Here is a 27193-nt window from a genome sequence, read left to right as displayed (position 1 = left end):
CATAGGGACTAGGTCAAACTTCACACACAGTCCCTGTGACTGCTGACTCAGCAGCTGTCACTGCTGCCTTCAAGCTCTCCCCATCTTTTGTCTTTGGCTGACAGGCTCTTAGCAGCTGTTGCTCCCATCTCCCCCTGTCCCTGGCACTGCTGCCAGGGTACCTTCAGCTCTTCCAATTTGTTGCTGCTACCTGAGTCATGCCTCTGGAATGGAAGGCAGCTAAGGCACTTTCCTCAAGATCCTCATCTGGATTGTCCTACTGGTTTTCTTCTCAAGGGTCCCCCCACCTCTGGCCTCCTGGCTGCCCCCGACTCAGGCCTAGGGAATTGCATGACTGTAGGTTTTGTACAAGGACATCATCCCTCTGACCCTGCCTGTTCAGATGCAGGATGGAATTTCTAAAAGGTTGCTGTGCCCAGCAGTTCCCTGATGGCACAGCATGTGCCATGAGATTTGTGAAAGGATGCTCACACTACCTCAGATTTTACATGGAGCTTCTGCCCTGCATTCAAAATACAGGGATGATTAATTTCATTTTACTGCAGAGGATGCAAAGGTGGGGTATGGAAACTATCCCTCTCTTCCCTTCTTGGAAAAGTTCTGCCAGTGGTAGTAACAGATAAAAAGCTGCTGACTTGTAAAAAAATGTTTCTGGTGATACCAAGTCAGGATTTTTAATAAGAGACCAGAGGCTATAAGGAAAGAGGCCATTTCTTGAGATGTGTTTTAATTCTGGTGGAAGAGAATGCAGATCTAAACTCTCCCACATTTTCATTACAATTCCTCAGGGACAGAAGATGGCACAGTTTCTGCTCTGTATAAAAGAAAACAAAGGGGAACAATGATTATATTGCACATTAGGGGAGTTGCATGATTTGCTCTCTTTTATTAATGAATAGATTTAGGACAGCTGAGACCTCACAGGAGCAGGGTCACAACATCATCTTTAACCCATCCTGCCACATATCTGAGGAAGTTTCTGAAATTGTGGCTGTACAAATTTACACAATGCTGAGAAGAGGTGCTGTAATGTGCTCAGTACAGGGGAAAAACTTTCAGAAGATTTTTTTTTTTTTTTTTTTTTTTGTAGTGAGGGTGGTGAAACTGGGACAGGTTGCCCAGAAAGGTGGTAGATTCCCCATCCCTGGAAACAAGGTCAGTTTGGATGGGGCTCTGAGCAGCCTGGTCTAGTTGAGGATGTCTCTGCTCATTGCAGGCAGGCTGTGGACTATCAGCTTGTGAAAACTATCTGTTGTTACAAACATAAGAAAATTTATCTCAGACATATAATGCAAAAATATGAAGAAGAAACACTTTGCCTGAATTGGGTGAATAAAAGCATTTTTACTGATGAAAAATATATGTATGAAAAACTTGTGGGAAATTACGTAGCATATGAGTAAGATCCTTCAAAGTACAGCTGAGACTGAAATGTCTTTGAAAAGGCAACAAACACACACTCTTTACAGAGCATTTACACCTTCAATTTTACAAAATAGCCATGTTTCCTAAATGCTGCTCTGAAATGCCTGATTAAAAAGAACGGTGAACCACAGTATCCCATCAGCAGCAGTTTATCACATCCAATTTAGATCTCGTTATAACAGGAGTGTGAGACAATAAAGAACAGTGTAAGAGCAGTAAAAGGAGCTTGTAGTTGATAATTGATACAATATATATTCCATAATACCAAAATGAAGATAAAAGTTTTAAATTAAATCAAACAGTTCCATAAATGAGTAATAAACACATCTACGATAGCACATGTGTGTGTGCTCTTCTGTCCAGTTGCCTCCTGGAAGGAATGGAGTGACTTGAGACTGCAATTTACAGGATTTTCTGTAGAATGGAGTTTGCAACTTCCAGGGATTCATCTTTCACCAAGACAATATCATAAGAGTCCATGTATTTTTCCAACAGCTCATCCACCTAATTGCACAAGGGATAAAGAGAAAGACTCCTTTAGTTAAGAGAATTATTTATTGAAAGAGTTTTTTGTCATTATACTATTGCCCAGTCTTTCCACCAAATTCTGGGAATAAACCATGCAAATAATGTATTACTCCTACAAGTGAATTCCACAGAAGGACAGAGTAGTAGTGGCCTGACCTAAAGTGCATTCCAGGATATAATACCTCATGTTTATTCCAGGATCTCACACACAGAGATACTGAAAGCAGAACTACTTCTGGAAAGGCAGGGAGAAATATAAAGCTGACATTTTTCTCTCTCATCAATGCAAATGGATATTCATTATAACTTAGCAAATAATCAGTTGAGTGTCACTTAAAAATCCCAAGAAGTAAAAATAAAAGAGGATAGACTGCCTGGACTTGTTATTTGTGAGATTATAATTTTTCCCAATTATCAATTTAGTACTAAAAGGAGGAGAAGCCACAGGAATTTAAGAGAACTAATTTTTATAGCCTCTGAATTTTACTTCTCTAGGAAACACCATTTGGAAGTATTTCTGTACAAAAATCAAGGCAATATATACTTGTGGCTCTGAGCTACGAGTTAGAAAAAAAACCCTTGAAAAATGTTTGAAATGTCGACCCAAATAGGTTAAACACTTGGTTTGATATCTGAACTGCATTATAACAAACTCCCAGTGCTTCATTCAAACCTCACAAGGTTATGTAAGGCTACTTACTTTATCATTGAGATAGCCAATCTTAAGAATGTGCTCAACATTTGCTACTCCATCTGCCATACTCAAGTCTCCTTGAGAATCACCCAGCAGTATGATATTGCTGTTGTCTTTTAGCTGTTTGAAGTACTCTGTGTTCTTCAAGGCACCATCATGTTTGTTGTAAACATGAATCAATTCTCCTTTAAATCCTTTTAATATTCCCTATTGAAAAAAGCAACACTGAAGTTATTTCTGGTACCATTCAAGCAGGACAGAATCTAGAATGAAAGAGGTAATGTTGAGCCAAGACTGAACTACATAATCTGTCATGATGGACAAGATTAATTAGTTTAGAGTAATGTAATGGCTGTGACAACATAGTTAAGAGCAGGCAGACAGTGATTTTTCCTGCTTGAAAGAGTGTATAGATCTATCTCTATATACCTCTCTATATATATCTATCTATATATATTTTGTAGTGTGTATAAATAGATACTAAATACCATAGACAATGTGGTATTTATCAAACATGTTTGATAAGAATCTGTTATCTCATACATACATTTTCATCAAAATCCATGAAATTGGAAACCACTTTGACATTAGAATGGTAGACCCCAGCCTGGTGGATTACTTCTTCAAGAATGTCACCAATCCCAGCAGAAAATATGAACACAGGAATATTATGTTCACTGAGTTTATCAAAGAAGTTCTCATACCCTTCTCTGCAACACAGAATGAAAATACAAATCAAATCTCAAATAAAGAAAGCCAAGAAATGTCTCAGTTTTTAGGAGACAATCACATAATCTTTGGAAAATAATTAATATTTCCTGAGCACTTTACTGCATTTCTTTTACTTCACCTTTTCAGGTCAGCAAGAAGCATCAACCTAACACAAGGCATGTTTGCAAGAAACATCTGCATCAAGCTGTTTAGTCTTGGTCTGTATAATTTTTCCCCCCAAAACATCTAATCATGTTTTAAAGATTTAAAAACATTTCCCCCCCCCTAAGTACTCCAGAACAAGCAAGCAACTAGCAGAACTCACTGACTTACTATCAGGCTGTAAATCTCCTTTCAATCTTCCTCACTTAAATATGTGACATTCTATAGTCATTACTAAAAAACAAATTCTGTTTTTAAATCTTGAAAACATTTATTGTTGCTTTCTCCTGAAAGTTTTTTAGTATTCAGTACCCCATGTATAGCGTTCCAGGAACAAGATATTATCATCTCTAATGCTTTCTTCATACAGAGATAGATTGGTAGAATTTTACATTTTAAAAAAGTATTGTGAAAGTTCTGGAAAAAGTTTTAGCTTGTGGATGAAGATTCAGTCAACATGGACTTAGACTTTCAAACAGGCAGAGATTGGGTGCTTGTCTGTTGTACAAAAAATAAGGATTCAGTGAGTGTTATAAACAAATACTTTCACAATTTAAGTTCTAACATCCTGTTTCAGTATTCCAAAATTTACAGTTTTAGAGGGCTTTCAAAGAGATGAAACCCACAGCACATTTTGAACAAGGATTTTAAACTTGTGTTCAGTCACAGAGGAAGAACAATATTTAATACAACACAGGAAACATGTTCTTCAAGTGCTTCTCAAAGGAATTAAGTTACACTTTACACTGCTCTTAAAAAAAAGGATCACCAGTGCAATTTAAAGAAGATGAAAGTCTACAGAAATTAAGCTTGTAGAGAAGGAACTAAAAAAAGTTCCAGATCTCTGCTTTATACAGTGAGATTATTGTCTACATTTAGATATAGCATACCAATTAAGTGGGAGCTCAATGTGGTCCAAGGTTAAGGTGTCTCATTCTCATAAAAATGTGTGGGTTTCTTAATTTCTCTTTTCTTTTTTTTCCTCCCCCCAACACTCAGGAAGAATCTACAGAAAATGCTTCGAACCATTGATATAATTCAAATCAAAAAGAACTTACTTCAGCATAACATCAGATTCCCTTACAATTTCTGCAAACTTGTCCTTCTGTAAGCCTTGTTCAATGAGTAGTGCATGAGATTTATGGTACCTAGAACATAAATAAAAAAAATGGGTTGAATGTTGTTTACTAGGGTTCCCCTTTCATTAATTTTCATTATGAAAAGCATCCTGTATGGTTAATTCTTACTTATTCAGGTTAAGAGCAAAACAAAACCAGTTGTACAAAAATTTAAGAGATTAATTCAGTTACTGTGACAGCTAAAAGCTAAGTACTGCCATTAATTTGCTTTTAAAAACTTGCTAACTCTAATATGAATAATCTGAAAATAGGAGGTGTCTCTTACCATTCTACCATATATGGGTATTTCTCTTCAATGGTGAGAGCTGGATCAATTTCAATGGCATAGTAAGTTTCTTTCAGCTGCAATAACTGAAGGGAAGAAAAAACCCATCAGATGTTTAATGTTTTTCATAAAATACATTGGTGTTTGGTCTCAGCAATCAAAATAAAATTCTTGTCATGGAATAATGACAGATGTCTGTACAACAAACCAAATGCTTGTAGGTTTTTTGTTTACCTTTTTCCGACATTCATCTGTGATGATCTTAGAGTTATCAATTATGTCTGGGAAAGAGGTGAAAAAAAAGACAGTTAAACAAGATAATGCATTTCTTCTACTTTTCTCTACAACACTGTAAATGGCACAGACGACAATGTCTGGTGACATAGCAATATGCTTCCTCAGAACTTTTCTTACCAGCAACCAGCAAAAAGCACATTTTTCTTCCTAAGTATAAAGATGCCCTTTCATTAATCTCTGATTTTACAGATATTGATCTGTTACAAGTTTTTGTATCTTTTTCTTGAGATTTAATTATTTTCAAAATCACTATGAGGCATCCTATATGTTTTACATCTCATACTTCTCCTTGTTTGTTCCAAAATACTATGGCATATGGATAAAATTGCCAAGAATTCTAAGGAGTTTACAGTCTGGTTCTTGCAGGTGTCAGGACTATGATGGGCTCTTGAAAAACAAAAGTCAACCATACCATATTTAGCCATTAACATCTGAGAGTTCAAAACTTAACGCTTTAATTGTGAATGGCAACTTATCTGATTTAATTCACACCGATTTTAATATGTATATACACACACACATAAAAACAGTCACTAGAATACTTTGTCAGTAGAATATACAGATTAGGTAACAAGTCAATATAAATCTCATTAGGAAATAAATTGAATAGAAAATTAAAATATAGGAAAAACTAAAAGGAGCGAACAAATCAATCTGTATTAAAAAAAAAAAAGTACTCACTATGACAAGTTGGACATCTTTTTCCATTGTAGGAAAATCTACTTAATGTCATATCAAAATCTGTAATAATCTATTTAAGGAAAGAAAAAGCAAAACTGTCTTACAACATGGAGGAACAAAATAAAGAATGGCTAGAAATTCTGAATGATCAACAATAGCTGCAGCTGAGTAGCATGTGTGTCACAGAAGCCTCCCTATTCTATTGAGCCATTGTCATGGAAGCTAGCATATCCCAGAATAGTAACGTTTTTTCTAACAAAACTGTTTTTCTCATTCCTTTGCTGAGAATATTTTCTGAAATTACTAAGCTTGTATGCATAAGTAATTTACTTAACTAGTGTCTGGCTGAATTACAGTTGAATCAACAAGGACTATTAAAAGAGTTAACATGTCTAAGTTTTGGAGATTTTTGTAGGTTGAATTCTATTACGTATATATAAATATACTTAAATTTTTTGGCATAGAGTAACAATCCTACAGTTGCTTTTATTCCAAACTCTCTGCACCTTTACCTGAAGTTTGGCAGCTCCACCTTTGATGAGACCACAAATAATCTCCTCTACTCTTGCTGGGTCCTTAATGTGGACAGTCTTCTTCTGAAATTCTGGCATCTATGAAGAGTAAGAACAAACACATAAATACAGTTGCAGAGAAAAAACTCCTAGGCAATAGCTGCCATCCATCAGCGTGAGTTGGAAGCTCTGCATCTACCAACAGTTTCATGTGCCATCAAGACATGGTCAGGACAGAAAGCAAGAATAAGAAGAAGCAAAAGGTACTCTGGATGTATTGATCAATTGCATACGGTTCCGTTTGCTTACAGTATCTGCTTAAATTTCCTTTCCTGATATCACTTTATTCAATAAGCTGACACTCACAGAAAAGGTCATTATATTTGTAGGAAAAAAGGGATAGGATATGTAGGAACAGGACATTGTGATTCAGATATAGCACTAGGAGATGGTAAATCTTAAAACTAACTCTCTTTGCTATTAATATGCCCTTAAAGTATCAACAGAGTTAAAGAAGACGTCCACTGTTTCCTTGAGAATGCTGAATGAGTGTCAATTTAGTACTTCAATACAACAAGGCTGTGTAGTAATTCCTCCTTCCTAGCCAGTCCATCAGTTGTTACCATTACCTATTTCACTGCACACTTTTGAAATAACATGATATCACACTGTATATTCCTTTTGGATTAAGTATATTTCTTGAATATTATGATAAATGAATTTGGTGTAAAACAAGAAAAAACGCCCAAAACCCACAAAACCCCATTCTTCCCCAAACAATTCCCCAAGCCTTTGTTTACTCTAAGAGTTTATCTTCAAACTTGCAGAACAGTAGAAGAACTATTTATTTACAGGAATTTCCCAATGTAGAATGTTTTTTTTCTTTTATAATTATGTATAGACCCATTCTAAAAAACAGACATTGGACATTTGCAATCTGGCTAAACAGGCAGTAGTAAGCTTTATTTTTTTTTATGAGTAGTAAGCTTTATTTTCTGTTTATAAAACTTCAGAGATTATAAAGTGTTAGGAATTACATTTTTAACATTCTGATCCTTCAGCTTTCCTTTTCTTACAGCTAGTAATCTGTGCTGCAATGAGCTAATTAAAAAACAACAACAAAAAAAGGTGTGTGTGGGAGTTTCTATTTCATGAAGTTTCTGGACCCAGAGTTCTCATATTGTCAGTAAGTCATGCAGAACTCTTTCTTGCAGCTCTTGATGCTCGTAAGTCTTTTCTTCATTAGTAACAGCTAGCTTGAAGTCAAATTGCAATTTGGTTATCACATAAGAAACAGGTGCCATTTTAAAGTATTGCAAGCATATGTTTTTGTAAGGGAAAAGATGCTTGTGTGCCAGACACAAGGAGGATCTAGACATACCTTGAAATATCAGCTCCAGTCCACTCTGTTCTCAGGTGGGAGCAAAACATTACAGCTACATTCTATCAGATGAGCAGAAGCTCATCTAACTCATTCTTCAAGACTCCCACTCACATATTCCTCAACTACCTGTATGTTTAGAAAAGTTTGCTAATCTTCCTTACTATAATTTTAAGTCATTCAGCTAGGAGAAAAGTGTTCTTTTTCTCAGACGCTCACTGGATACATTTTTCCCTTCTGCCTGAATGTAAAATGCTAGTATTCTTCAATCTTCTTTTGCAGAACACAATTTTCTAAATCTCTGGTAGTTCTTGATGTTGTCTTGGCCCACCCACTTGAAGCACATTGTTTTTCCAACACAGCATCCATGACTGTGGGTAAAACCTTTCTGCTCTGCTCTGACAAGGCCTTGGCTGAAGGGCCACTTTGGCCCTTGTCTTCAGATAGCATCTTTGCATGTACATTAAAATACGTGCCCTGTGTAAGCAGTAATATGGTGAGAACGACTCAGAAACAGTTGGTAGTGACCAAATATTCTTCTAAATGACTCCTAGAAAGAAACAGGTATTTGTGCAAAGTGCTAAATTTTACATTTAATCTTTCTGGATTGCTTCTTTTCTTCCATGTCAGTGCTCCTATCTTTCAGTAAAACAAGTAATTCTAAATCCCCACTGTGCTTACTGCTGCTTTCTGGCTGATATCCTCCAAGACACTGCTGAAAACCAAAAACAGAAATCTTTCTAGAACCCTAATCATGAGTCTCTTATAAATTTCCAAGTTTTTCTCCTTATTCAAAAAAGCTTCACCTATACCACAGTATTTTGTCAAAAATTCTGTCCTGAACAGGGTATTCACTACTTCTTTGCTTTATAAATCTCATAAAGAAACAAACTCTATTAATTCCACTTCAATTGGAAGAATTAAGGTTTTCATTTCTGATCCTTTGGCAAAGACATTTTCTGTTAAAGTGGTATCTCCTAAGCCAATATCTCTGAGTTCCTTGTGTTGTTGCAGTGCCTTGCTAATACTTCTTTTAGCACAGCAAAGACAAAAAAAGTACATCAGAATTGACTTCCAGCTCCCAGCTATTTCCCAGGCTCGGAGTAATTGAGAAAGCTAATGAGTGTTGACAAGAAATAGAATTCCTGAAAAATATCCATAAAAGAATTCACTAAATTGAGATGTAGCTTTACAAAGCATTTCTTTATTCACAATTAACAGCACATCTAGCTTCACAAAATAAAATATGTATCTGTTATATCTATAACTCTTTAAAGGTGCTTTATGGTATTTTTTTGTATGTTATATGGTGCTGGTAAACAAAAGTAAGCTTTCCACTTTTTTCTGCATTTACAATATTCTTTATAATGAAGCACAAAGCACTTTGACTTGGTAATTTTTGTACTGTAAATTGACTTGGTTTGGTAATTTTTGTACTGTAAATTGACTAATCTAATTCCTTTAACTTTCAGCAAATTATATATGTATTTTTAGATTTAGAATGCAAACATTAAACAGTGAAATCTGAATGCATACTTTTTAAAGAAATAGTTCAAGCATTATTTGGTTTACTTAGATACTAAGCAACAGATTTCCTAATATAATTAATTTAAACAGATGCTGAGGTAGATGGAGAGATCAAAGAAAGGGACTGGATGAGGAAAATTGGATTGTTTGGTACTGTTTTATTTCAGACTGAGTCCTTTTGTAAGTTTCTGAAACAACCTGAGGAAAAATCTTGGTAGTAGATTATGTCAAACAAGAAATTGCTAAAGATTTTAAGTATGATGAAAGCTTCCTGCTTTGATGTTGTAAACTCATACTCAAGATCAGTTCATAAGATTACTTTATTTCTAACACACTTTTCATTTTTTCACACAAATTGGTTGAAGAGTATTTTAATTTAGGGGTGGGAGAAAGTCTTCTGCAGCAAGTATAACCCAGACATTTTCAGTCTCACAGGCACTCTCAGAGGAAAAAACAAGTCTACATTACAGTTGTGACATCTGATAAAGCCTCAGACAAATACGGTTAGACAAAATAGCCACTTTTCCTAGTGGCTAGTCACTAGGAAAACTAGTCACTAGTTCCTTGTATTAGTATTTGCACCTGAACATTAAGTAGTAATAATTTTATTTATTCTTTATCATTATTGTAGTAGAAGCAAATGAAACTGTCTAAGGACTGGGTAAATGAAACTGAAACTGCAGCCACCTATTTTCTGGCAAACTGTTTCCTCCAATGCTTCTGCCCAGTTTAGTTGTTGTTTCATTGTTGCATATTTGCTGTTCTTCACAATTGAAAGAGAAAAGCAAATTCTATTTGGAAAAAACTGATAAGACAGATTAAAGAGCAAAGGGTGAAAAGTTCAGTCAATTTGACAAAATTAGTGTTTCTATTTACTGTTTAAGAAAATTCTAGCAGTCAACTCAGGGTGCACATAAACCTCCCAAAATTCTCATGCACCAGTTGACTGGGATGAGCACAGATAGAGAAGCAGCCAACCAAAAACCTCCACAGCCCTTAACCAAGTCAAGAAAGCTTTTCAGAGTCAAGAGCTTCCACATACAGAACTAAAACTACATAAGCACAGGAAAAGGAATTCAAAATTCATTGTGACATCTGAAAGTATATAATGATAAATCCCTTAAGTGTCCCTATTTAAAAGTGTGAGAAGAGTTTTGCTTTCTTACCAAGAGCATCTATATGCTACTGAATAGCTCAGAGGCTGGTGTGTCTTAAAATGTATGTACGACAACTCCCAAAGGTAATTTGTGGTTGGTCTACACACTGGCCACAAGTACATTTTAGTTTCTAGTCTCTGACATTTCTAAGGAGCCTTTGAGAGAAGGAAGAACAAACCTGAAAAAGATTATTTTAAAGGTTGAGCTTAGTTGGATTTATGAAAAGGAAAAAAATTATCTTGCTTGTTTGTGATAGCAGGTAACTGGAATAAGGATGTTGGAAATTATTTTGTAGTTAAGAATGTTATGGTCATACCTTGAGGAATGAACAGTAATGGATTCACGCAGGTTTGGAAATCCCCCAGTCCTACAAACCACAGAATGGGTCATTTACAACAAGGATAGTTCTGAAAATTACAAATCTATTTAGTACATGAGACATGCATCTGTGTAGTTTGGTTAAATAAAGAGAAGTATTTGCTGTGTTTAATTCTAGTTTTGAAATGAAGTTTCTTATATACAACTGGATAACAGAAATGCAAAAGAACTGCTTTTATGCATCCAGGTGCTGCTTAGTACATAAGTTGTCTTCTTAGTATGTGAGGCAGTGTGTATCTAAGTGCATGCTGTGTCAATTTGATTATAAAACAGGAGCTGGTGATAAGACCTGTCATTCATTTTAGTGATCTATGTAAATTTACAACTACCATTGTAGATATTTCCAATTAGGTGTCCCAGGAAATTAAAAACTGATTGTGTCCACAAGGTGTAATGTCATGTTCTGGAGCTAGGATTATACTGAATCTTTCAGTCTACTGAGTGTTGGAGGTACAGTAGTTACTTTCCTCCCCCTACCCAGTAAAACAAGTCGTGATGATTAACACAGAAATTAAAAAAAAAAAAAATCAAACAAAAAACTCCATATAAAGGACAACCGAGTGACCTTTTGTTTTCACTGTCAATAATTTTAAGTAGGGAAGGATGAGTTGATGAATTACTTGCTATCTTAACTACATAGAGATATGGCTCATTTCACAATCCTAGACACAGAGCCTGAAATATCACTAGTACTAACTCCACCTGTAGGAGGTTGTCATCATAAGTCTGCTAAGTAATGCTTTGACGAAGGCCCTAAAAAAATGGTGCAGAGTATTTTTATACTCATACCCTGTAAGCCTACACTACTTGGCAAATACCAAGTTTTCTTGTTTTATAAAGACTCATCTAGTATGGAAGCCTTCCAAAAACCAAACCATTGCTAAAAAAACACATTGGATTATGGGTAGACAAAATTTTAACAGAACTTCTCTATAAATCTCAATGATTGACGTTGTACTTTGTTAGATGTCAGTAATTCTGAATCACAGTAAGAACTGTTCTCACACTTGTAAATGTATTAAAAATACTCCACAAAATTTCAGATTACCATAATGTCATGAAAGGGACAGGGCAATAAATAAGATCTAAATAAAGACCTAGCTGTAATGATATTGACAGTATGTAAATTTAAAGTATAACACAATTTCTATTTTCCTACTTTCTTGGTAAAACTGTCTTAGACTGCAGGTTTCAAACCTGTTATCTTTTCATAGAGAGAACACACAAGGCTGGGCTGGTAGGGAGAGCTATCCATATTATTTCTGAGCAAGGCAAACAAAAATCAAAGTCATAAATTGGATAGGGGAAAATGATTTGTAAATTTTATTCTAATCTACAGTGACAGCTTACAGGTACAAGAGTATGAACCAAGACTAAATGACATTTATTTTCGGAACTGCAGATGCCCAGTTTCAAGGTCTTACACTAGCTATCACATATATTCACTTATGGGCATGAACCAAAAAAGGCAGGGCATGGCAGCAGTGATAGCTGTGAAATTTGATACCCAGAAGCTAAAGAAAACTGGTTTTGGTGTTCCTGGTGAAAAAAAGTAACAGTTTAGTAAAAATATAAAGAAATGGGGCACATTCCTTAATTTACATGTTATTTTCCAATCTTTTTTTTCCTTTTTTTTTTTTTGCTATTATTACAGAACATGACTTGCTCTAGAAAACAAAGCTAACAAAAAACTTTTTGAAAAGCATGCAAGCTTCTCCATGTAATTTTAGCTGCTTGCAACATTTGAGTTGCAAGAAATGGAGGAGATATAACAAAATCCACAGAATGACACTGTGGGGACTTTTCCTCCATATACTTATCCTCATACATGTGTAAAGCAAGACTGCCTGTAATTCAGACAATTTGAATTCTGGCCCATGACTGAAACAGAGGCTCTTCTTAGCTGTTCCAGCTGTTAGTAGGCTTATATTTTAGACAGGAACATCAAGAGGTATTGGACATAAGTGTAATCACATCAGTCACATCATTATGTGCAGGTAGTCAGGAGAACTTCACTAGTTATGGGGCACTCTTCTAGCATAATGTGAGCTCAGGACAGAGACTCACTAATTTATAATTCCCAAAACCATAACACATTTTATATTCAGATGATGCAAGCTCAAATGTGGTAAGAAATCCTTAGTAACTAGCAATTACCAAATTACTATTTTAGTAGTTCTGCCAAGAAATAGCCTTAGGACTACTTAGCTAAAAATTAGTTATTATGGGAATGAAACAACAGAACACTAAGTATCTTCACAGTTGCTTCATAACTGTGAAGATACCCCAACAACACTGTGAAACTAGATACCCAGCACACGTTATATGAAATAACTGAAAATGGGTTCACTGCCTAAGCTATTTTAAGACATGGAATAGGATGCACATAAAAATAATTTTTCCTGGTTTACTTTGTTTATTTATTTACATATTTTTATACTTAATGTGCTGGATTTTGATACTTAATTTGAAAAAAAAAAAACCCTCATAAAAATTTGCAGAGAGCGCTTTCACAGAAAACATGACAACAGCATTTCCTCTTGTGCTTTTAAAGGAGAGTACCTGTGCGTTGAGCTTAGGGCACTCCTGATTCTTCTGTCCTTGATTTTGTCCTACTGCAACAGCATAGGTGGCAAGCAGAGTCCAGAGATGCAGGGCTTGCATACAGGCTGCCAACAAAAACCAACCAAATCCTTTTAAGAATTGGTCTGCTATATTATGTGGTCTTTCTATTCCTGCTGTATAAAATAAAAGCCAACATGCATGGTACATATCGACATCACTGTGAAAATACCACGACTTCAGAATAGTCTGATGCATAGTTAAAAGTAGAGGAACATTTAAGCTGAATTAACCTATTCAATGAAAACCACTAAGTATATTTATTCCTTTGATGCTGTTGCTCATTCTGTGCTATCAAAATTTTAATTTAAAAATACAGTTTTTTAGGATTTTTTACAGTCACAATTAACAACTGTAAGTAAGCCCTCAGTTTGTAACCTTGGCTTAAAAACAGGCAAGAAGACAGTCAATACTGCTGACAGAAGCTGCGCACACTTACCAGAGGGTTTTGCAGGAGCAGCTGCAGAAGCAAAAGAAAATTCCTCTTGCTTGAGACACACTAATATAGCAGCACAGGGTGCAGTTGAGGGCGTTTCCAAATACAGCCTGACTAATCTCCATGCAAAACCCCAGGGTCCTGTGACGCATGTCAGCAATGCACAGCAGTTTGTTATGCTCAGCAGTACAGCCTGATGGGCTTACAGATCATCAGCTGGTTCACCAACAACAAAACCTTTGACCTTCACTGAATGAACAGCTTTCATGGATGCAGCAAGCAAATCTGGGTTGCTCTAACAGAGGAAGGCAGTTGTTCAAAGCAGAAGTTTACTACTTTGTTAATTTTTAGCCCTTTTACAAAATATTTCCAAGTATTTTAAGATTTCCTGTTGCACAGTGCCACAGATTTCTTAGAGCTTCATTTACATGATTTCATTAATATTTATTCCTGTAGGAGCAAATGAATTGTTTTGGCTGTAATTATCTGTGTGATACTGAAACAGGAAATCAAGGAGCCTTGTTTGTCAGGATTTTTGAGAGACAAGGCAACTCCACATAGTTTTAGAAGTTTGTCATTAGGCATGCTGTATGATTAAAGACCATATCTAGGTGACAGAAGATGGCGTAAAAAGGAATGTTTTTTAGAGTGAGGGGATGAAGGAACTATTGTCAAATTGTATTTTACATTTTGAAGTTCTGTAAATGCTAGTGTCACACAAAGCTGACTATTGCTATAGCAGCAGTGCAAGCTTCTCTATTACTACCCTGTAACTCATGTTCAACCTCAGATTTATGATCCCTGTTTCACGATGCCAGGACTAACCACCAACATCAGGCCAATTCATACATGGCCACTAATGTGACCAGTGTAATTGTCAGAGCTGAAGCAAGGGCAGATTACAAGTGTAGTATGTACAAAGCCTGTAACACTATAAAAACCCCCTAACAATAGCAGGACTTTAGAAATTCATTAGCTATGAAAATTTCCTTTGAAAGGACAGTGTGCTTTTTACACTAAAAAAAACAAAAACCCAACAGACTTTCTGAATGATACAGTAGATCTGTATGTTTTGTGTCTACATTCCAACTGTAGGCTACTACGTAGTCTATCAGGATTCCTCTGTGTATCTGACCTATATGTGCACTTTCATTTTGTTTTCAGAGGTGTTCTTTCTTTTAAGCCAACAAAACAACCGAAGTGAATACTTGAGCTAATACAAAACATGTAACTTTAATCAACACTTATCCTCTCAGAATTGACCAAGATCCCCTGAAATGTACATGTTAAAGTCTGCTGCATCCTGAAGTAGCGGAAGTTTGAAATATATATTCAAAATATAACATAATCCCTGCAAAGACTGTATACAGTAAATTGAACTTACCTGGCATTGGTATTGCCAGGATTCATAGCTACCACTAAACTACTTCGTACACTGTTGTAACCGGTAACATTCAGAGAGTTTTACCCTTCATAGTATTTTAATATAGGCAGCATACTTTCCATTAATATTTTTATAATAATGTTTGGGAAACATATGTATATAGCGCAGTGTCTTGAATAAATATGAATTATTTGCACAACAAAAAGCTGAAGCTTATGTCCCTGCTAGACTTCCAACGTTAAAAAACATATGTTACAAACAATGAAGTAAAATACAATTGCTAGCTGAATCATGTAATTCCGGTAAGACATCACTTGATAGATTCAGTTTGCAAAGAATCTGCCTTTGAGCTGTCAAGAATCTAAAGAAAGCTAGTTTCCCTTTCAGAAAGCTGGGGAAACAAAAAACAAGGTGGTGTTTTAAAAAATTATTTTATTAATTTCTTTTTAAGATTAAAAAAAAAGGGTTACAGAAATTAAGTTCATCTCTTGTAGACTGTTTTTGGTATACCAGACTAATTGGAAAGCATTCTAAATGAACGATTACAGTTTTAGTGAAAGCCCTAGAAAATGGTGTGAGCAAAATTTCTGTAAACATTAATACAGCCAACACCTAATTCTTAGAAAAACATCTACTCTATCTTTATCAACAGTGCACTTTCACTCTAATGAAATGCCATACATGAAACTTCTCATCTACAAAACAAGACTGTCTTTGCAAATCTAAGAAATCTTTGTGTACAACACTTTAAATACCACAGCTCCTACTAACCACATTCTATTACTGCTGGTTTCAGTCTGTTGACCATTTTGTTTACCATGTTTAATGTCTGGTAAAAGAGGAGTTAAAATGAACACTGATTTTTTTTTTACAGAGAGAGAAATAAACTGCAGCATGACATTTCTACTCTTGAAATATGGAAGGTCATTTCAATATATTTTAAGAACCACAACTGAAGAGGTGTAGTTATTTCAACAGTTAGATTCTATTTTAACATTTTCTCTTTGGCTAAGGGCCATATCTTGACTACAGAATATTCTATGCAGAAAAAGAACACTACTGGAAACACTAGATGATTTATAATTTATATAAGACTGGGAAAAGGTTCAACTTTATATGCTGGTGTGTTAGGTGAACTTGGTTTGTAGAGGATGCTCTTGAATATGAAGCACTGCAAGTTTTAGTCTAAAGCACAGAAAAGCTGGTTCTACCAGTCCTTCCACACCCATGACCTAAGTTGCATCCATTTGTGAAAAGAATTAGCACAGGTGTATTGCCTATGCAAGTAAGCTGAGCTTTTTCTTTAACTAATAAATCGAATACTTCAACTAAACTGACATAAACTTTTAAAGATCAAGAAAGAGGTCATAGCTTTTTAGAATATTTCCTACAAAATTTAGAGGTGATTGAATCCTATATAAGGTGATTGAATCTGCAGTGTAAATATTAGCTAGTGTCTCTTCATGACCTTAGTAGCTTTTATTCCTGTTTAGTGACCCTACCACTACTGAACAACTTTTTAATATATCCCCATATATTTAGTACATTGCTCGACTTCACTTGAGCAGTACCTTGCTTTATTGTAGGGATCAATTTTTAACACTCAAGAACTGTATTTCCTGCCTAATTTTGCTTTTGTAATAAGTTTACTTAGTACATATTTTCCAAAACTTGATATACCTCGTGAGACAGGGAAAGGTACCTGAACCTTGGTACTCAAGTACCAAGACCAAGCAGAAGAAAGGAACCAATACAACCCTACTGTACTCAAACATGGTTATTATTCATGCCCTGGTGAACTGAGTTAATGAGCAGCATAATGGTTTCAGGAATAGCTTTTTATATCTGTGACAATTACAAGGAAAGTAAGATCGATGGTCAGTTTGATGAAGCTGGGGTTCATAAAGGTTTAGAAGGTTGCAGGAATTTTGGATACCACTTGTCTTTGCGGTACAGGTCTGGTGTAAAAAGCCATGCCAGACATATTTACAGTTGGTATGATGCAAAAAAACTATGATTTGTATATGAAAGTGTGTGCCTGTCACAGAGATCACTTGTGAGGGGGGTAAGCAATTCTAAAGAGCTTGAACAGCACACGTCATGAAAAAGTGCTGAGAACATATTGAAGACTGAATTCAACAAATTGTGATAAATCCAGAGATGGTACATGCTAAGAAGATGAGGCTCTTAACCTGAATGGTATCACAAGACATACTCAACAACTTTTTTAATAGAGATTTTCTTGATCTGATCAGAGATCCAGCTTTCTTTACAGTTCATGGGAAAACTGGTGATAGTCTGATCATTTATGGCCGTACTGAACACAAAGGTTAATGTCGACACACACACTAAAACAACTCCTTAAACATTTCTTCTTCTGTTTAATACATTTCTCTGGTGAGAGAATAAAAGATATTGCAGCATTGTTCCTTATGCAGCTTCTTGTGCTTACAAAATCATTCTAAAAGAAGAGATTTCTGTTGGTGACAGATCAACAGACATTTGCATCTTACAAGAAAATAAAGAACTAATAACTAGGGTCTACAATTCCAATATTTCATGTGATCTTGCCAATTATGAGTTTGGGCAAGAATTTAGTCTGAGAGAATAGAGGAGGTACAAAACATACAGAACAGTTCCGTGGTGAAGGAACACAGCTCAGGATAGGCATTTTTTTCCTCTGATTGTATATTTGGGGAATCACCTAATCTTTGTGCTTAGCTGCCATTCCCTCACTGTGGAGAGATTTAACCTCTATAACTGCCAGGCTAAAAGAAAAAGTATGTATTATTTAGTTATCAGTGAGTATCTGGAAATGATGAAGAGATCTTCAGACATATTTAATGAGTATCTTGGAAATACCACAACTACCTAGACAAATTTAAACTGATTTTTTTTTTTAATCATTGCTTCTCTCCTGCCCTTGTAAAAAAAAAAAAAAGAATATAAAATTATTCTAAATGTAAGCAAGTTCAGATCAATACAATTTATCACATTACACTTAAATTTTAAAAACACCTTCTAAAGCACCAGGATTGAAAGAAGAACTTAAGGTTTCAACACCCTTTCATTGCTTGGCAGAAGAATATGGAGGCTTTTTTTCTTGGCCTTCATACATACATTTCACTATTCTTACCAGAGTTTTCTGGATAAAATCTTTATAAAGATTTTATCATGAACTTGGAGCTTAAATACCAAAACCAGTTCTTGTTCCTCTATCTCTACATGGAATAAACTAGAACTGGAAAAGGCCCTCGTTTTAACTCCATCCTTCCTTTTTCTTGCTAGTTCTTAATTTTAGAACACAGATAAAGAAAATTAATTTTTGAAAAATAAGACTTTTTAAATTTGAGTGGTAGTCTCATTTTCCTTTAATACTGCAATAGAGTATGTTGGAGTCTGCCTGTCTTAAATATCCATTTCCCTACATTATAGAGAATCTAATAATTTCTTAAAGAATGCTTACAGGTGAGGGTGCTGGTACAAATAATCTTTCTTCAATATACCTAGGCAAGCAGTGTAGAATTCTAAGAACTGTCAGTATGTAAATATACTGTGGTACATTCACAAATTCTTAATTAGCTATCAGGTATGCAAAAGCTCACCTTGCATAATAAGGTAATTTTGATGAGCCATACTATTTTCACTCCAAACTGTACATTCATGTGTATACCTTGATAATTAAGTATCCTGTATATATTTACATGGACATGCATTGAAAGAACTTAAACAAATGCTCATTTCCCTAGAAGCTTCCCATGTAACACTATCTAGAATGGAATTTGCATTAAGGCCAAGGCTTGGACTGAAGCAGTTGCTGCTGATTCTCTTCTTCTCTTATCTGCTTCTAAGGAAAAAAAAAAATCTGCTTAGATTTTTTTTCACTAAGCCTAAGAATGCTGTATCTAGATCAAATAAACTCTGACCCTTGAATAGTGGAGTTTTGGGACTCAGTTTGAAAGCAAAGTCAGCAGGACAAAGTTTAATCTGCAATACATTACCAGACACTACATAGAAGAATTAAGTGCTAATATAATATTCCAATTAAATTACACATTGAGACTAATGAAGTTTTAAACTGTTAGGTTCTCTTTGATTACAAACTCTTTTTTAAAGTTCTTGAAAAAAAAATTTCCATTAAATTGAAAGATTAAATACAACTACCAAACACTCCTTTTAAAGGTAACAGGCAGAAGCATTATGACTTGAGGCATGAAGGATTGTTTTGACTCCACATCTCATTGTTTTATGGATGTTTCTCACTGATGGATCCATTCAAAGATGCACTTGGATGCCATATTTCTTCTATCTCTGTGTACTTGCCTTCTGTAAGTGTACTATTCTTGGCACTCTACTACTGCTAAAGAACCAGTACTCCTTCTGCTTTGTGCTAATTGCTACTCTTCAGTTTCATGTACAATTTTTCCATGGGAACGTGCAGACCAAACTGAGGCTTACCCATCAGTGATACTCATTGCAAAGGCAGTGATGCAGCTGATAATAGTAAGTGTTATGATAATAGCTGCTGAGTGAAAAAATCACATTTCTGGTCTGATAACTAGTATGTTTCTGACAGAGGGAAAGCTTTAAGGGAACAAGATTAATGGAACATTTCAGTGGTATTCATTCAGATTAAGGTGAAACAAAACAACTCCTAGGTAAAAAAAAAAAAACTAAAACACAAATAAACTTGGATTATTTCAGTGATTCAGTTTGCAGAGCAGACAAACAAATCTTTATAAAGGAGTACAGGAAGGAAATGACAGTTAATGAGTGGGAAACAAGTCAGAACAAATACATTTGAACAGGAATTTTCTTGGTGGCAAACTCAGCTCAAGAAGTCTGAAAGTCTGTTCAGACACTTAATTGTCCAAGTCTGGGCTTTGCCCCAGCCCTTTCAAAATAAAATAAATAAAATTAATTATTTTTTAAAAGATTGAGATATAAGAAAGTAGGAGCCACATTTCCTTCCAGCAAAAGGTATTATTGCTATAATTTAGAAAAATGTTATTTAAAATTATTTTCCTAATTATTTTCTGCGTTGAGTCAATGCAATTCTCTATTATTTTGAGGTATTAATGAATGAAAATAATATAGTTACTTTTAATATTTAAACATGGTGTCCTCTTTGACCCGTGTGCTGCAATGTTAAACATATGTTCACTGGTACTGAAAAATGCTTTCTATTTTTTTTTTTTTTTGGGCATTTATATAAAGCACTCTTGATGATCAGGCAAATTTAAAAAATTCTGTGGACTTTTAATGGACACTGATTTTTTTTTCTTGAACCATCAGAAGCTCCCCACAAATAACCTAAAAAAAAGTTGACTGAGAAAACAGCCCAAGATTCCAATTTAATGGCACACTGTCAAGCTGCTGCATGATAGCCATTGAACAAAAATGTTGTGTACTGCAGTCATAAGTTCTCTGATGTTTTACAGCAGCTGACCCCTACTGATTGATGACTTTTGGATGGGAGAAAGAGACTGACATCCAGCAACTGGTCAAAATAAGAGCTGTATGAAGACTGTGTCCCAGGAAGAAGCAGTCGCTGCAGATCAACTGCTGCACAGTGCTGTGACTGCAAGAAGCCCAGTTAGACTTCACGCCCTGCTTTTATTTTACACACCCCCCATGACAATATAAACGACTCGCTTGCCCAGTCTTATCTGGCCTTCTATCCCTGCGCAGCGCTTAGGAAAGGAAGCCAGGAGGAACAGCTGCGAGGTGCTCGTGGCTCTCAGCTGTGCTTACCCGATTTGAGCGCTGAGCGCCGGGCAGGCAGCAGAGCTGTGCCGCCGCTGCGGGCGCGGTGCAGCCGGAGCGGCGCCGCTGAAGGCGCCGGGCCGCAGTGGGGCCGGGCCGGGCCGCAGTGGGGCCGGGCCGGGCCGCAGTGGGGCCGGGCCGGGCCGCAGTGGGGCCGGGCCGGGCCGCAGTGGGGCCGGGCCGGGCCGCAGTGGGGCCGGGCCGGGCCGGGCGGGCGGGCGCGGGCTCCTCCCGCCCCCTCCGCGCCGGCGCCCCCTGCTGCTCCGAGCCGTCCGTGCAGCCCGGCCGCCCCAGCCGCCGCCGGGAAAACCAATCACTCTGACAAACGCACCAAAACGCAGCAACCAAAGCTGTCTGCTTCTCTTCTAGTATCTGAACGTAAACTCCCTCCCGTAACAACCCTTGGAGGAGGTGAAGAGTACGCTGTAGTTCATTTGCACAAAATGCACTTGTGTATGCACACGTGGAGGGAAGAGCGGTGGCTGATGGCTTGAACTAGCCAACACAGAAAAGAATATGTATTTTGCATGTACGATGTAATTCATGCAAGTGAAAATAAAAAGCAAAAGGCAGCTGTGGTGGCATTTTTGGTGTGATTATTTTTATTTATTTCTATTTATTTATTTATTATTTTTATTTATTTGGCTTTTTTTTAAAGAAAGAACTGCAAAAGTTCAGGTATTTTGCAAGTTTCCAGTCCAGCCTAACACAAATTGTGACATTTTTACATTTTCAGGTACATTGCCATTGAATTCACCGCTATTGAATTCCTGCTTATAGATGCATGGATCCATACCCTGTGTCTCTAAAATGCTTATATTCATTGGTTCAGATATTTTCTATAAAAGCTGGTAGTTCTTGATAACTCAAGACTGAATGGTATAATTGGAATGCCATGTAACTTTAATTCATAATATGAACAGATTTGCAATGATATACATATTCAGGTTAAAAACTAAAAAATCCCTTATTACTGCTTATATTGTTTGACAGTTAAAGGTAAACATGTTTAAGACTTGCAGTATTTGCTATTGGTTTTAAGCTGTAAAAAGAGTTTAATAGAACAGATGCCATTATAGCTCAACTGATAAAAATGAGTTATCACAAACAGGAGAAAAATCACTTAAAAATATGACTTAACACATAGCAAGCATTTATTCAAAGGTAAATATATTTCAGATAAGAATGAGTAATTGAAAGATTGCTTTTCTGTCTTGAAGAAAGACTTTATACAAAAGATAAAAAGAAAGCAGCAAACAAACTCTTCTGAGCCTAAACCTACAATCTATATTGTATCCTGACATGTCTATACTGACTACTTGGAACTCAGTTTTCAGGTACAGATCATCAGTATGTTTTTGATAACTGTTATAACTTGCATAAATGAGTTCTAAAGAAACTAATAATTATATATTTAATCTTCCCATACCCATCCCTTGTAAGAACATAGGTTTCAAGACCTACTGAATTGAAAAAAACCCAACACAGGCAGCAGCAATTTCAGAAAATTAAAACTTACTAAAAACACATAGCTGCATTGCAGGATCAGCCTACTATACTAAATGAAGTAAAATATTAGTATGTACATAATTTTGACAATAAGAGGAGAAAACAATGGAATTCGGTCAATTTTTGTTGTCCTGGGATACAAATTTCCTAAATTTCCAACTGAATTATTTTACAGTGAGAATAAAACCTGTTACTAGTATCCAAGTTATATCAACATGCATTGTCCTTAGGGTTTTTCCTGCCCTTTGAAAACTTGCTTTACAAGCCACATGTTAGGTGACTTATATGATGCACAGTGGTTTACATTAGGCAGCCTGGTATAATGCATTATCTAGGTGGCATATATTATTATTATCTCTGCAAACAGTGTGTGGGCAAAATAACCTTGTTTTAGTAATTGGTGCCTACCACCAACAACTGATTTTTCTATTGAAGAATACGGTCTAAACAAAAACCAAGGTTTATAGAAATAGCATACAGTATCTCCAGTATACATGTCAAATTTAACTTGGTTTAAAAATGTTAATAATAATCTAAAAATTATTCTAATGCTCTAGTAATGGAAGGAATCTCAGTCACATGTCAATAGGTAGCAGTGGTATTAGGTATCAGGAGTTCTTTCACTTTTCACTACTTAGGTTCACACATCACAGCACCATTCCTTTTGAATGATATTATTCCCAAATGGATCATATCACTGCATGGCTCTTGAGCACATCCAGACAGTGACAGTGTCCTGCAAAGGCTTCATTAGAGGGAGTCCATCTTCCTTGCATTCCCCTTTTAGTAATTCCAGTTCACTCAATCTTAAACTCTTCTTCAGCTCTGTACAGGCATAAGCGCATATGAAGGAGTTGCAAATACCAACCACTTGGACTCCTGAATATGTATGCTACACATTACCTACTCCTCTGCTTTTGACTGCTGGGAGGTCAACCTGCCAGAGTAACGTCACAGTTACTATAACAACTAGTTACCAGCAACAAGACAAGAATAAAGAAGTGGCATGTGATTGCTGCCAGTTGTAGCTTCATCTGTGGCACAAATGCTCTATGTCCTATGAAACAAGAACACAGTCTCACTAGAGACTGCCAGGTAAAAGAAAATAATAATAATTTTAAAAATACACCCCTGATGCCTCTAACATATATACTCACAGAATACGTTCCTTTATTTCTTAAGCAAGTAGATAAAAAGCAGTTACCTTACTTCTCATTAATTTTCTTATCTCCCTCCAGGTAAACTCTAATATTGCAAAAATCCATGCATTTCTTTCCTTTAACACAATAAAAAGTGCACTGTCCAGAGATAGTTGAGTGGCTGAAATGTTTCCAGTAAACTGAGAAACTGCTTTAAAGTTGATTTTAATTTGTTATTGCTGAACTTTGATACAAAGTCTCTTTGTCATGTAATTATAACTCTCACTTCAAGGGCAGATTGGAGAAATACACAAATGTAAGTAGACATTTGCCCAGTTTTCTGGAAAACAAACCTGAGAGAGGAAGTCTTGGTTTAAGGTAATCTTCTATTCTGTTTCCAACAAGCTCTATTATGTTTCTTATTCTAAGAAAAAAAAGCCACAATAAAAAGCTCTAAAACCAAATAGTGAGGAACAAGCTGCTGAAACCCCCGCCAAGATTTTAACAACTTTATTTATGAAACAGACAACAAAAAATACTCCTCGAAGAAGTTTTTTCTCATTTTAACTCCATATTTTAATTAATTTGGCTACTGTTTACAAGTGAATGTTTTTGAAAGATTTAGGCAATGTTCTTCACTCTAGTTTGTAAACAGTTGTTTCCTGCTGAGCTGATCAAAAGCGCAGCAAAAAAGTAATCAAAAATTGAAGTCTATTGGCAACACAACTATTTACTATATAGGAACACAACTTAATTGCAAACTTGTCTGTGGCTTGAAAAAATCCAAAAGATGGAACATTACTATAAAGTTTCATCTCTTTCTAAAATAGCCTGGAAACATTTTCTAGAAAGTTACTAAGAAATCCAATTAATCGTAATCCATCTCCTTAAATTACAATGAGCAACTTTGTGGCTAACTTTTGCTTTCACCTGACTGTGTAAACACCTATACAGTTTCAAAGAATTGGCAACGTGTCTGTGCAAAGTAATAGCAGAAGGCTTGGAGAGAAGGTTGTTTCTTACCACACAGAGTGAAACTTCATGTGGCCATTACTATTAATGCCTCTGTTACTTCAGAAGTGGAGCTGAAGTAACTCTGTCTACATTCATGAGTGCCTAAGGGAAACTCCCTGTTTGCAAACTACACACTGTGGATGAAGACACAATATTAACATTTTAATTGTAATTTTAAGCCTTTTTTATCAACTGGGATGAAGTAATTTTAAGGTGTCTCCATTAAGCTTAAATTTCTCCACCAGGCTAATTGGTGTCCTTAAGGAATTCATCTACTGAAATATGAGCTAGATATTTAAGAATTACTTGATTTCATTATTCAGCAAGGAAAGAGGGGTACACTTTCCCACAATGCTTGAGAATCCTTTCCACTTTTCTTCACAATAAACATTCTTGGCATCATAATCCTTGATATTAACTTGTCTTATAGATGTTCAATTTGATTTTGTAAAAGTCCCTGTATTTTTAGCACTTAAAGATAGCTGTATTTTTTTAAATTATACTTGGGTTTTGTATTCATCTCACTTTGTTTTGACTAAGAAAAAAAAAAAGCTGTAATTGATTATAATGAAACAGATTTCATTCACATAACTAAGGTGTAAAGAGGCCTGCTCCCTAATGCTTTTGATAAAAGTTATACATCAAGGTAATTCTGAGTCTAATGTGGATATAAAACTAAACTGTAATGTTCCCCAAAGAAAATTTGAACCAAAAAAATCTTCTGAACATGCAGGAACTATCCCACAATTTTAATCTAACACAAAAGACCAGCCAAGTATTGAAAGAAAAAACATTTCAATAAGGCAGTATTGTTTCTTACCACCATCCTAAATAACACTAAGTTGCAGACTGGAAAAAGCATCTTCTCCTCCACAGCTCAAAGAAAGGTCTCTCTTGTCATAAAATAAAACTCACACAGTGTCTTGTAAATGACAAACATTGAATCAAATCTGCATTGGTGGATAAAAGAAAGTTCTTCAGAATGCAGCATATTCAAATGAAACACATGTACACATTTTTGCCCATAATTGACAAACTCAGTGCCTTGGTATGAAGTTTACGAAACTACTTCACGTATTTCAAAGAAATTCAACAGCCTGAATACATGTGTCCACTGAAAATGCTACTTAAGAAAGAAGACCTGCATCTTTAGACCTAAGGATGTGTGCTAGCTGAAGTGGCAATCCAAACTTTCTGCTCTCCCTTACGCTGTTGGAACAGTGCTTGGAGAAACTAAAAAACAACCCATTCCCCTCCTAATTGTTAGATGACATGACTGATGACTAGAAACAGTATTTTTTTTAACAGTAAATGATGCCTCTACAATTAGCAAAAACTCAAAGTAGAATTCTTCTTTGGACCCACGTTATTACAAACTGCACTGCATGAATTCCACCGGCAGGCCTGGCAATGCGTGGCCAAGTGAGTACTTAGGCAGCTCGCAATTTACATAGAGAATCCTAGCTCTTACTAAAATCTGCTTCCATGTGTAATTATAGAAATTCATCAGAGCTTTCAGTAAAATTCAGCAGGGGACATCACAAAATACCCACTAGCTAACATCAAGTGCCTTGACGATTTCAGTTCAATTTTTTGGTACGGCGGTGTCCAAATCACAAAATTTGACGGACTTCCACATAATCAGCACGTCGTCCAAACTAAGATCTTTTACGACCCAGTTATTTATAAGCAGATATTTAAACAAATTCCTAAACAACAAGTTTAACAAGGGCAGCTAGAGAGAGCGAGCTCCATCTTCCTTTTATAGTAACCGTGAACAGACTGTGCTTCCCAGTTTCAACAGATGGTTGAGCACGTGTGTGTGCGTGTCCATTTTTCTTTTAAACAAATTGCAAGCAGGCTTGTAAATTACCACCGAGACCCACGGGTACGTATGCATCCTACAGGTACCTAAGGGCCGGGCAGGGCAGGACGGCGCAGCCCCTTCCCACACGCACCTTTTCCGTGCTAGTGGGTCACGCTGAGGTGGAAGGAACAGCTGCTCCTGCCTCCAGCGCCTGTCCTCACAGAAATCCCAAACTGAGCTCAAGGTCCCCCTTCTGCCCCTCCAGATATCCCCTCGGGATATCCGCCCGGCTCCCCGGGAGCGGCCGTGCGGAGCCGCCGGCCGCAGGAGAAGGACAAGGAGAAGGGCGTGCGCCCGGGGACCGAGCGACCCTCGGCCTCTTACCACGTACCATCTCGATGATCTTGGTCTTCTTACCCGTCTTCTTCTTCATGGTGAAGATGTACTGCGCCAGCACCACCCCGCCCACCAGCGCGCACACGCTGGCGCTCGCCACCGCTCCCATCTTGGCCACGGCGGTCCTGTCCATGGCAGTAGTTCCCGGGGGCGAAGCGCGGCTGCGCCCCTCGGTGTGGGCGAAGGAGCGCGATCCCGCCGGGTCCCCCTGACCGACCGCCGGGTCGGCAACGACGGCGCCGCACGCGCCCCGCCGTCCCGGC

At 36.6% G+C, this 27193-nt stretch overlaps 1 protein-coding gene across 1 annotated transcript; it reads right to left on the bottom strand.

The window, feature by feature from the left end:
- Positions 1 to 1324: 1324 nt before the first annotated feature.
- Positions 1325 to 27192, bottom strand: NT5C3A (5'-nucleotidase, cytosolic IIIA). The gene is made up of 9 exons (XM_021553309.2): positions 26926 to 27192; positions 6415 to 6513; positions 5903 to 5972; positions 5159 to 5205; positions 4925 to 5010; positions 4579 to 4668; positions 3195 to 3357; positions 2654 to 2854; positions 1325 to 1929 (listed from the first exon to the last, which is right to left on the bottom strand). The coding sequence occupies exons 1-9, from the start codon at positions 27061 to 27063 to the stop codon at positions 1828 to 1830; spliced, it is 996 nt and encodes a 331-aa protein (XP_021408984.1). The 5' UTR covers positions 27064 to 27192; the 3' UTR covers positions 1325 to 1827.
- Between the last annotated feature and the right edge of the window lies 1 nt (position 27193).

The sequence above is a fragment of the Lonchura striata genome, chromosome 1, assembly GCF_046129695.1.
Source record: "Lonchura striata isolate bLonStr1 chromosome 1, bLonStr1.mat, whole genome shotgun sequence".
Taxonomy (NCBI): domain Eukaryota; kingdom Metazoa; phylum Chordata; class Aves; order Passeriformes; family Estrildidae; genus Lonchura; species Lonchura striata.
This window is presented reverse-complemented; position numbering and strand designations above follow the sequence as displayed.